Consider the following 13269-nt stretch of genomic DNA (forward strand, 5'->3'; position numbering starts at 1 on the left):
ACAGCTGGGAAGGTCAACCTGTTTATCACCAACAGACCAAGAACCCAGAAAAGAGGCTTTTAAAGTACCACCTGGAAAGTGTCCCTTTCTCACTCACACTACACTTTGGCACACACAGGAGAAAATTAACTCATGATAAGGAGTCTCTCTTTTACTCCACACAGTCTATATTCATTCACCTTAGTCATATATTTCTAAACATATTATAAACACATTATTGTATACAAGTTTCATTATAAAAATAATTTATTTTTACAGTAGAAGAGCACTTTCACATGAATGTTTCTGCCACATGAACAAAGATGGACAAGGCTACATACAACGAGGTCTATATCCCACCATTCAGCACTTCACGATTAAGTCTGTATTTTTTTAGTGTAGTCTGTGTTAGAATAAGAGATACATTTCAAATGTAAATTTACTGCAGAATTATTATTCAAATTTGACAAATCTTAATGATCTGTAACTCTCATAACCGAAAGCATAGATAAGGATTTCAGCATTGGAACTGAAATGCAGCAATATGTTTTAAGTAATTTTTCTGGAGTAGTTTTTAAAATAAACACTCATCTAGGAATAGTCCTCTGCAGGTTCATGAGAATCTATTTTGAGCAAATACCTACATGGAAAACTGTAGAGTTGAGTTAGAACGTTAACTATGTAGTAGAGAACTTAGAAGGTAGGAAAGGACTGTGTTCATATGAAGCAGGAGAGGCAACAGTAGAAGGAAAGAGAAGCTGGAGGTGACTTGTTAAACGGAATAAATTTGGTTGTTAAACTATTCCCTGTCCAACTCATCCTTACATAACTGGTGACGAGCTGAATGCTGTGCAGGGGTAAAACTCTGAAGTACCTCCACCCCTGGAAAAAAGGAGCAAAAAGAAAGAAAGGAAGAAGAGCAAGGAATTGGAAAATTCCTCACCTCTCACCTGAAAACAGCATCCTGTGAATTGAGTGTGACATCAAAGGAAACTTAAATATTGCATTCTATCCAAGGATCCAAACACCATTTGGGAGACAAAAGGAGTGTCTTTATAGTTATTGTGCTTCTGTGAGGAACACCGTGGCAAAAATAAAGTACTCTATGGTTAGAAACGGAGGAAGTGTCTCTGCACAGTGCTCTGCAAATCTTGAGGAAAGTACCTCAGCAACAGTATCCAGAATTATTGATGAAGAAATCTTTCTAGAAAAAGAAATTACTGTAATTTGTTGTGTTTGTTTGTTATAGTAATTCTTTATTTTAGTCAGTTATGTTAGTTCATTAATTTCAAGAATCTTCCACATTTCTTTACAAGTAGAGGGAAAGGAAAACAAAAGGATATTGTGCATATATATTTTGTATGCACATGCAGAAAATATGGCTGATCAAGGTTTAGCTTCACCTCCCACGTCTCTTGCCACTTTGGGCGACCCACCAATACAGAGGAAGCAATGGAAAAAATTGTGAGTTACCTACATGCTCGCAACAGGAGTAGATAAATATGGTACTGTAGAACTAACAATTTTACTCCACCACTTAGGTGATGAAGGGTGTAGGTTACATCAGGACTTACCAGAGATTTCTTTAGGCATGGGAGATGGACAACCTAGCAATGTTTATGAAATGTCATTACAAATTTTAGGTGAACATTTCATTGCAAAAGTGAATGTAGTGGTGGAGCGACAAATGCTTTTTCCTAAGTGCAGAAGTTAGATGAAGATATTGCATCGTATGTGGCAGCACTGAGAGGTCTATCTTTAACATGCCAGTTTGATAACTTGTGTGATTCTCTCATAAGGGATCAAATTGTGAGATGATCAAATACCAAGAGAGTGAAAGAGAAAGCACTAATCGGAGAGCCTATGCTTGAAGAGGCCATACAATTTGGTCAGGGTTTAAAACACACAGAAATGTGCATCAAAGAAATGCACAGAAACAGTGTAAGTGAATTAGCAAAGGAGCATCAAGGGAACAAGGTACTGGAAGTGAATTTGCCAATGGAAGAGATTGGGAAAGCCAAACTTAATGAGAAAATTCAGCCTCAAGGAAAGTCCAACGAGAGGGTACAAGTTCAACCTCAATCTCAAAGAATAAGTACTAGAACAATAAAATGCTACTGCTGTGGTGCATTTGGTCATATAGGATCCAGGGCTGTGTGTGCAGAAAAGAATGCCATATGCCTTAATTGTGGCAGAGGGTACACAGCTAAAATATGAAGGACAAAGAATCGGATAACGAAAGTGAAGGAAATAGATGAGGCAAGTAAATTATATAAAAACTAGTGCTTACTGCAAAGGAACTGATAAGATGAAGTCTGTGGGTTAATCTCCCAAGGGAAGGAATTAGAAAAAGAAGGTACAGACAAATTAAAGAAACCTCATTGCAACATGACTCTTGATAACTAAGAGGTAAGAATGCTAGCTGATTCCATGAGTTTATACACATTACTGTCCAAAGACACCTATTATAAAAATTGGGAAAAGGCAGATACTAAATGGAGTGAGTCTGACATCAAGGCTATGGGGTATGGAGGAAAAAGAATCAACATCATGGGATGAAATGGATGGTAAATGAATGTGAGGGGAGAGCAGTTTTAGGCTTTGTGTATCTAACAAATCAATGTTTGGACCTACTGGGTTGGCGGCATCAAAAGGATCTGAAAATGATTCTAAACCCCAATGGTGAGAAACCAGTAATAACTACTGAGGTGAATTTCCTGTTGTCCACAGAATAAGGAATGTCCACATGTGATAAGAGAGCCTTTACAGGAAGAATTAAACAAAATGCTGGAACAAGGAAATATAGCGCCTATTGAATCCTCAGGTTGGTTGGCACCATTGGTGGTGGAACCAGAGGAGGGAGGAAACATGTGGCTATGTATTGACCTACGTGATCTAAACAAAAATATATGGGTGGAAAGGCAACCTCTTCCAAATATTTCTGAAATGTTAACGGCAATGGGAGGAGTAGTGATCTTCAGTGTAATAGACATGTCTTATGCATGTCATGAAATCGACCTGCATTAGAATTCCAAACATCTGATTACACTTGTTACACCACCAGGGCACTACCGTTATCGAAGAATGCCTTTTGGTCTTGCTTCAGCCTCATCAGTGTTGCAAAGGATGATGCAACACATATTTGATGGCCTAGAACAGATGTCTCCAAAGAGTAGCTCATGAGCTACTAGAATATTTTGAGATACCCATATGTAGCTCTCCTGTGTGCAGCCTAGCCTACAAAAATTGAAAAGTATCTATTTGAAACAAACATGTAAACTTGTCTGATGTGGTCAGTATTAAACTTCTAATAATATTCGTAGCTTTGGATGATTTTCATTGAACATAAGTAGCTTTTACCACATAAAAAGGTTGAAGACCCATGGCCTAGAAGATGCCCTATACTTCCAGGATGATATCCTGATTGTGGGCAAGTGTGAAAGTAAACATGATCAGTTGATTGATAAGGTGCTGGAATGAATGAAAAAGTATGGTTTGGTGATAAAAAAGGAAAAATGCCAACTGAAAAAGACTCAAGTTTACGTACTTAGGGCATGACATTTCTAACAAGGGTATCAGGCTAAAGAAAAGCATTGGGATGGCAGTGAGCAAAGACCAATTTAAATTGTTTTTAGGGCTGGCAGAATACTGCTCCATATATGCGGCCACTTTGCTGAGATTGTTGAACCTCTGAGAATGCCAAGGAAAAAGAGTGCAACTTTTAGATGGGACAAAGATTGTGATGGAGCCCGCAACAAAGTGAAAGAGGAAATATTACGAACTCCAACACTAGGGCATTTTTATATCTCTTCCAAAACCTATATAACAACCGATGTGAGCAATGTGGGCATTGGAGTGATGTTAACACAGGTGAAATATGGTCAGGAGAAGATAGTGGTGTTTACATTAGGGTGTCTTCAAAAATTGAAGACCTCATATTCTGTCATTGAGGGAGAAGCCTTGGTGTTCTCCTGTGGCATCAAACATTTCAGTTATTTTGTGTGGGGACTACACATTAAAGTTAAAATGGATCACAAACCCTTAATACACCTGTCCAAAGGAGGAAAGGGTTTGGAAGGAAACATAGCTCCCAGAACATCAAGGTGGATGTTATCTGTGCTAGAATAGAATTTTGAAGAAGTGTGTGTGAAAGGTCCATAAAAAGTAGTGGCAGACTGGTTATCCAGATTGCCTACAGCAGAATCTGATCAGAATACTGAAGTAGGCCTAGATGTAGTGATGTGTGGGCAAGAAGAAGCTGCTTCTCTAGGAAAGGATGAATGGAAAGTTGCAATGGAAAAGGATAATTTATTGAGAGACCTGGAGAGATGCACAGTTGCAGGTTGGGATAATGGTGACAATTGTAATAATGAATTGAATGCATAGCATAATGTAAGAGATAAATTGAGTGTGCATGAAGGGAAACTGATGCAGAGGAGTCAAATCATCCCGCCTGAGACACTTAGAAAGAAAATATTTCAAATTGCACATGAAGGGCATTCAGGGGAGCAACATGAAAAAGAGCCCTGTGCGTCAATCTTTCTGGTGGCCAAAGATGGATAAGGTTAACGAAAGCATAGTTAAGTAATGCTATGCAAGTGCCAACAGCAATAAAATCAAGATTATAAGGCAGCCTCTTTTGGGTTCTTTCATCCCACCAAATGGTTAATAAAAAAGACTGTTGATTGTATTGATACAGGAAATGTAATCACGTTCTTGGAAATGGTATTCATGGGCTAGGGAATCCCCAAGACACTGGCAGCTGATAATGTGGTGCAATTTACTTCTAGAAATATGAACTAATTCTTGACAAAAATTAAGGTAACACATTTAAGAGTATCTTTGGATTAGTCAAAAGGGTCAACTGCCTAATTATGGAGAACATTCCGCTGTCATGGGCCAGTAGATTGTTGTGTAAAGATAAATTTATAAAACTATAAAGGGAAGGGAAACAGGAAGGACGGGAATTCCAGCATGGTTAAAGAGTAAAGATTGTGTGTGGGTGGACAGAAATGCTGTCAAAGCAGTACTATGCCTGATTTAAAATTTCTAGGAAAATAAACTGAGGGGATTTGTAACAATATTTAATGCATGCCTCCAAAGTATATGTATGTAATTATCTCTGCTTTAGTCTTATTTCGTTGTTGCTAAAAATATATCTTAGTATAGTGTTTCTTTTCCTGTTTATTCAATATATGTGTATAAAAGGGAGACATATATAGGGCTGACTTAGAATGTTAACTATGTAGTAGAGCACTTAGAATGTAGGAAAGCAATGTGTTCATATGATGTAAGAGCGAGGGGTAACAGCAGAAGAAGAAAAGAGGAGATAGCGATGACTTGCTGGACTGAATAAGCTTGGATGTTAAACTATTCCCTGTCCAACTCATTCTTACAAAAATATATATTTATTTAGGTCAAAAGGTATTAGAGGCATTACCAAGTGAAACTGAACAAAAAGTAAAATGAAAAGAGAAGTGAACATGTTCTACAGATTGTGTTTCTTACAATGTTAAAAATTTGCCATGAATGGTAGTAAAGAATCAAGTAAATTACATTCCTGCAAGAAGCCATCAGAGATAAAATATGTGAATTTCTTGAAATCATTTTTGAAAACAGACTCTCTAAAAGTTTTAGTGGGAAAACAATTCAAGTAAAAAAAAAAAATGTTTTTCCATTTGTATAGTTGTTAAAAAATCACGTACAGATGTGGTTCTGAGAGCACACCATTTTCCTCTAGATCTTGACAATCCACAAAAAGGCAAAGCAACTGTAATAGTGGGCAAAAAGGCAAACGTTCTGCAACAAAGCAAGATCACATTTTCCAGGCACTTTGCATCATCAGAATGAAATAGGCATCACTATCGATTGACGCACTCACTCCAGAGTAGTAATTTAGAAATTCATCTTTCGTAACCTAAAACAAGAGAAAAACTTTGGTTACACATTTGTGAAAAACACTCAATAATTAAAACCGATCGTGCTGGACATAAAATGGGTGTACCACTTCTGCACATTTATATAGTAGACTTGTTCACGCTAAAAATCTGAGGAGGTGGGAAAACGCAACACCTAGCCATTTTTAAAACAGAAGTGTGAAGAAATAATTGTCTATGTTCCCCAAATGTGGACGATAACCAATTCCTGTTCTTTAAATTCCAATATTATGGAATTGCCAACTGGGTTGTGAGATCTAAAACTTGGGAATCAATGGACTCCTAGGACTTCATTTCAAAGGTTTGTGTAGGACATGATTGCAAGTGATGTTTTAAATATGTATTACAATATTATTCCTAAACCTAAAACTGGATACCAAAACCCCTCTAGTACTGTATTACAAACAATATTTAGGATTAGACTGTAATCTCAGCTTTAGGGCTGTGTCACAATTTTATTCATACCAGTAGATCACAATCTCACTTAATATGGGACTCAAATCTCATTTTAGGACAGGATTGCATTATAATTACATTCTCATAGTTAGGCTTTAATTTCAATTGCATAGTTACAAAAGGAATATAACAGCGGTCAGGGAATGTAATTCCAGTTTTAGAAATTAATTACCAACTGAATCGCAGGACTGGACAACATTACTACTCACAGGACTGGGCTACAATATCACACAATAGAATTAGAACTGCTAAGGCTATATACAATGTGTATGTTTGGTCTGAATTACATTTTCATGTCTTCTAGTGAATCTAATCTCATACCGAGGGATATACAATATCTCAATTTTGACTGGTTTACAATCTTGCTCTTAAGACTGGAATATAGGTTTGGACTCAAATGTATGGTAAATTTCACCTTAGGACTGGACTATAATCTTACCCTAAATCTGGATTTAAATTCAATTTTTAGGTATGCTTTAACTTTATAGAAAAATCTACAAATCAGCTCTTTGTAGATAAATTTTAAATTGCCTACATTCCTCTTCTTAACCAACTGTGTGGTGAGAACAGACAATAGAATATTTTCCCAGTACTAATTCCCTTTTAGATACTCAAAACATGATCTATAGTCCTTGAACACAATATATGACAATTACCTTTTCTACAGTACAATTTTCATTTCATACCAGCACGAAAGAACAGAAAGCTCACCACAAAAGCAAGTAAAAGTTGAAAAGTTGAAAAGATGAAAACATGTTTTGCCTATTTCTAACATATATTGAAAGCAGATAAGAAACTCACCAACACCAGGGCTTAAAGTGAAAAAAGAAATGAGACAAGAAGTGCGTTTTTAAAAGGGTTAGTTTCATGCATTTCACAATGATTTTTGAAGAAACATTTAACATATGCCTTATGGCTATGATACGTTTAGGGACACATTTCACATCAGCACCTCTCTTTTCTTTGGTAAATGAAAATATGCCAGAAGCCTAATATTTAGTATAGTTGCGAAGACCCGCACCACTATTTTATTCATTATGAGATGCAAGTGATTATAAAGGTCAGTTATCATGGCTGGAAATAATCATTTTATCAATCAAATGATGAAAGTCACCAATCGTCTTCAAGCAAATGCGGAAAGAACACTGTGAATCCATATTTCCTTTGGGCTTATCTTAGAGAATGGAACCTCTTTTCTACAAGATACACATAGACAATATCTGAGCAGACCTACCCTGGCTTTGTGGGGTGTAGAAGGTTAGTTGTTAAGACATGTTAGTCAAGTTTAACGATCACTCACTTGTTGCAAAGAGTGACTAAGAATTGTTTAACATCACACATAAAACAATATCACTGGTAGGCCTTAAAAGCACTGCAGCACAGTTGTTAGTAGTTGTTAATATCACCTCTACAGCGTGAAAGAAATCAATGCAACTCCCGGCAATTTGTTGTTGCCACTTATTAAATAAGTTTAAATTAAAAGTGTGTTCCCTGAGTCATACAGTTATAGTTTCCAGGCGTTCTTCATCATGGTGATGAAGTAGACATCAGTATCTATTGAGGCGCTGACCCCTGCATAGTAGTTAGTAAATTCTTCTGGTGTAACCTAAAATGCAAAGATTAAAACAGAAAAAAATCTTAATTTGTTACGCTCTAAAATAAAAATGTCAGCTCTACAAATACCCACAACAGAAAAAGGTGGTCTGGAATTGTTCGTAAGATCTTTAGGTGCTTGTTTAGAAGCAGATTAAGTAAACCAAAAAGAATAGTGTATGATATAACTATTTGGGCGTGTAAATAGGAGATGGAGAAAGCAAATACAGCACAATAGTACTAGTGGTAGTTGAAACATTTGAAAAGTACAGAAGAAGACAAGGAAGCATTGGTATGGCAATCACTTTGAGTAGCATTCCATCTCAATTCTTTGTTGTGCGCCCACTGTGCCACTCTAGACAGAGACCCCACTTATGGGTTGATTGTGTTTCAGTATAGAGGGGGCCTAACCTGGCACTTTGGTATAGACTGTTCCCACAAGGAGCAGAGTCAGTACTCATCTGCATAATGCAGGCTTCTGTCTAAAGTGACACAGTGGATGAAAAACTGTGTGTTGGACTGCTACCCAGACTGATAGCCCATGGTTTGGACTATTTGCAAGCATGCCTCCCATCACCTTTTGAGTGGGGTCTTTACACAGCAACCAGGTTTATTGTTCACCAAAGAAGAAAGTGCACCCTGATGAATATTGATGGACAGACACAGACCTTCTATGCTAAAGTGCAAACATGGATGTGCAGACAACACACACACCAATATCCATAGAAGAAATTAACATAAAAGATACTGGAGATCTGGTAGGTTCTTTGTGAAACTCAGGGGCAACAAAACCAGTCCTTGTGATAAGCACTGCCACTGTTCTTGAACCACAGAATGTAGGCAATACGGCAACCTCAATAAATTATCAAGTGCCTGTTTTTTAGGCTTTGCCTCTCAGGGGATAGCAAAGTCAAGCAGTCAGGGTATACACTTGGAGGGTAATCTGAGTTAGATGGCTTAATCTAGCCACCAGTTCTATTTTTCGCAAATAATCAAAGTGTGATCTACTTTAACCTAAACCTAAAATATATTAATGTGTGAAAAAACATGTTTGGCAGCTTATCAGTTTAAGTGCTTTACTAATTGTCCTGAATATGACTTTGTAGATACTATATCATTAACTGTGCTTAAAATGTAGTGAGTTTATTTTGCAAAGCTACAATTTTAATGAGAGTGTAAGGGTTACCTAAAGAGCAGTATCTGGTTTATAGGAGTATATATCTCTCAGACTATCCTTATGTAATTTTTCAGGAGATGCATGTACCTGGTACATTTCCCTGGCTTGGGAGGGAGGATGCACTGCTATGTCAGGGGCCACCTTGTTGACATCTTACTCCTACGTTATCAAGAGTCAAACATGAGGATGGTCTGACATAAAATCATCCTAAAAGAAAGAAGGGAAGGGAAGTTATGGAGGCAATCGGAGAATAAGCCTCAATAGCAGAATCTGTTGTGGAGTTTGCCATTCATGAGCAGGGCCTTAAGACAGCATGTGCCTAGTAATAAAGTAAAAAAGCTCCTAGGATAACCCTCACTTTTATTCCCTAACCAGAAAGCAGACTAATTTGAAGAGACCCTCTCAAAGAGAAAATTACAAAATCATATTGATAAATTTAAACTATTAACTGTGTAGATTCTCGACTTACTTAAAGTGCAAATTTCCTGGTTTTAATTAAGTAACATTATACTTTATTGTGCTCAATTATGTTTTGACAGTGTTTTTCAAGTACCTTAAAATAAAGTTTGATTTTGAAACAGATTAGAGGAGGGAAAATGAAGTCTATTTAAAGATAAGTTTGCTTCAAATGTCACAGACTGCAAGTGAAGCATGCCGAATGTATGGCCTACAACAAATCTTATGCAGCTGAACTTATTCTGTTCTAAAGCTCATGATTGTAAAAAAAGGCCAACGCCATTCTCATTCAAACCAATTCAAACTCAATAATCAGTTTCTTTTTACTGGGAGCAAAATGTTGACCAAAACACCTTTAACAGATGGCAGACAACATTTTGATTCTGTTCACTTCCACGCCTGGCCAGGTATTAATCAGCAACTTAAAGGCTAAGGGATAATGGTTGAAGCTTTTATCAAATAATCAGCCACCCCACCCAGCACATCTGTTTGCTAAGCAAAATCAAACAAATATGACATATGTTTGATGTGTTGATCAAAGAAATTGGTATGCCTGAAAAGAAAAGTTGTCTACCTAGCTTTTGGTGGGACCACTGACATCACTTCTGCACGAAAGACGGATGGGTGCATGGGTTGGTGGATGTTTGGCTGGGTAGGTGGGTGCACGGCTGGATGGACGCTCTGAGAAAATATGGGTTTGTAGCTTTTTTTCTGAATGCAAGCTGATTAGCAATGTTGCCGATGATCATAGGTAGCATGGATCCTAATTTGTTTTGTAGAACTGTGATAGTTCTACCTACTAACATGACACAGTAGGTTGTTACAAATGATAAATATTTCGATTTTTGATCCGTTTAGCTCCAAGAAACATCTTGCTTTCAACAATTTGACAGCAGGCACGTTTCGAGGGCTTGTGATTGGTTTTGCCTGCTGAGAATCTATATATACATTTGAGTAATGTAGAGCATGAGTAGCCTGTTCATCAACTGGTTTTGTTGAGCTAGAAACAACTACCTCTTTACATACCACAGAAGGTTCAGGCAAGCTGGAATACATGTTGGTCTTATGAGAAGAAACTGTATCCAACATTTAGTTTAGGACGTATGTCTGCAGTATTTTTCAGCTGTACTATGGAGGCATTTGTGATGAGTAGAAAGCAGATTTGTATTTTCAGAGTCAAGCAGATAAACCCCACCATTATTTCCTGAAACTAGTCTTATTGTGGCATTATGGACCTCATGTATATTGGAGGTTTAATATTCTAAGAAGCCACACTACAATGTGTTGTGCCATCCTTATAGGAGAGAAGGAAGAAATGAACGAGGCAGCGATGCAGTGGGCTAACTGATCAGATGTAGGGGTCAAGGATGATTTCTGAGTCAAAGGTGATTCTCCAGCCTTTACCCTTCTCGACAGAGGTAAGCGACAGGATTAAGATTGTTATTTCAGACAGATGTTAATTTTAAGTGCACAAGGGGCAAGTAGCTTGAGTTTTGATCCATTAAGCTACGAGAAACAGCTTGCTTTCAAATAACAGACAAAAGGCAGGTTTCAAGGGGTGGGAGGGGTGGCGGTGAGTGTGGCTTTCAGGCCAACGAGGCAGCTCCACTTTTGTAGAACTACAAGTCGGACCCCGCTATAATTCTGCATAATCCTTTCATAGTGGCTTCTTCGCAATCCTGATACTTGGTGTACCTCCTTCTGGGCGACCTCTGTCATTCTTTATTTTTTATATAATTTTTATTGTACTTTATTACAGTTATAAACTGTGACAACAATAAATAGTGCACGAATTCTATCACTATATTCCACCCAGTTTGATTGTCGGCATTAATACACCACAGCTACCCTCCCCCACCCACCCCTGTCTTCAGCAATAGTGTCATCCATCACACAGCTTCTAACCCACTGATATCTTTATCCACGTCTGTAGGCCCCATGAGCCCCAATTTTCGTGAATGACTTTTTGCACCCCACCCCTGTAGACTTCTCGTTGCATAATTTTACAGTAGTTCATTCCTTCCTCTCATTGTCGGAAAGTAGGTGTCTCCTCACTCCCCCACTGTTGAGCGATGTCTCTCTTGGCCACTAGGAGGTACATGTTTGCAAGTGTTTTTTGGTCTCTGAGGAGGTCAGTGAACAGCCAAATGTCCACTAGGGCGAGGTTTGGTGTCAGCACTATATAGGTCCCCACTGCCCCCTCTAATAATTCCAACACTCTCTCGCAGAAATGGCGAATATGCGGACAGTGCCACCGATCTCTGCCATTCTCGAGTCCCGCAGCTGCTGAACCAGAGAGGCGCTGAGGCACCCTGAAAACATAGGTCTGCCCAGGTGTGACTGGCATCCGTGTGACGTATGCTCTGATCCATGAGCAGTTGCATCCTAGGCAGGCAGCCTGACGGGAGGGTCCTGAAGACAAGCTGGGCTGCCAAAGTCGGTGCAAGAGTGGACCCTATGGCTGCTATGAGGCTCCTGTAGGAGGTGGTCTGACATTCAGTGTAGCGGCCTGCTAGAGGAGAGGCTGGGACTGTCTGTTCTGCCTGATGTTGGCATCTTGGGGCTGAGTAGCTTGAAAACCCAGAGCCCGAGGTGATGTTGCACTGCTGGCGAAACTGTGGGCACCATCCAGAGCTGTCCGCTCGGCTCTGCTGTGTCAAGCGAGATCGTGCTGCAACCAGCACACTCTACAGGGTCCGCCTGTCTTACGAGACTATGCTGGCAGGTCTGTCCATGAGGGCTGCAAGGGATGAGCTTGCAGGGATAAGACTGTGCCTATTTGGAGAGCACCTGATGGAGAACACAGACTAGGAGGATCGGAGAGCCTTCTCTCACTGCGTGGCTCGACAGGCCTCTGGCTTGCTTCTACCTGGGATCCACTATGCCTGGTTGCCTGCCATAGGGTAAGGGACCACTCTCTGGGGCCCTTGGGGCAGCCAGCTTGCTGGGCACAGAGGTGACCAGATGCCGAAGGAGCCACGCCACGTTGGCTGAATTGCAAGTCTTTTCCAGCACTTGTGGTGCCGTAGAAGCAGGGGACAAGGTCGGTCTCAGGACTTGGTAACTACATTCCCATTCTAATGAGAACAACAAGGGACATAGGAGCCGGGTGCGGGGGAAGAGTGAAAAATACACCAGGGCAACCATCAGCCAGCCAGACCAGTGACTAGAAATGACGATGCCTCAAATGGGTGTCACTGGCAATGATCCTGCAAGCTATCTGAGAGTCCAGGGAGGTGCTGGATCTCTGAATAGAAGGAGTGGGCACAGAGGTTTCGCTCCTCAATTTTCCAGGACTACACGGTGCAGGTACAACAAATGCACAAGTCCTTAGATATGGTCAAGCAAAAACCATGGACCTTGCGGCTTAAATAAATGCTACTATTCACAGCTATACTGAAAGTCCTGCATACCGGGAAATCCCCCTTTTCCAAGACCTTTGACAGAGTCTGGGAGTGGGTGGAGGAACTTAAATTGTCAGGTGCCAGGAAGGGAGCCGAGGACAGGGCAGAGAAAGCACATCAGCTCAGGCAGTCAAGAGCTGGCCAGCAACGCGATCCCCTGTTCTGAGTCACAGCACACATCACCACATTAAATACAAAATAGAGGTACAATCAGAAATGAGAAGGTGACTTCCTCAAGTGCCAGTAAAAATGATACCACACAAGCCCT

The 13269-nt window shown here is 39.6% G+C and overlaps 1 protein-coding gene across 2 annotated transcripts in view; it reads right to left on the reverse strand.

Moving 5' to 3' along the window:
- Positions 1-226: 226 nt before the first annotated feature.
- Positions 227-13269, reverse strand: part of CAPSL (calcyphosine like) — a 117777-nt gene continuing 104734 nt past the window's right edge. The window contains exons 5-6 of one of the 2 annotated variants that reach the window (XM_069220931.1): positions 7874-7977; positions 227-5896 (exon numbers count right to left, since the gene is read on the reverse strand). In XM_069220931.1, the coding sequence (XP_069077032.1) occupies positions 7876-7977 (102 nt within the window). In that variant the 3' untranslated portion in view covers positions 227-5896; positions 7874-7875. The remainder of the gene's footprint in view (positions 5897-7873; positions 7978-13269) is intronic. The other variant, XM_069220940.1, reaches the window with a different exon arrangement.

Source organism: Pleurodeles waltl, chromosome 1_1 (genome assembly GCF_031143425.1).
Source record: "Pleurodeles waltl isolate 20211129_DDA chromosome 1_1, aPleWal1.hap1.20221129, whole genome shotgun sequence".
Classification (NCBI taxonomy): domain Eukaryota; kingdom Metazoa; phylum Chordata; class Amphibia; order Caudata; family Salamandridae; genus Pleurodeles; species Pleurodeles waltl.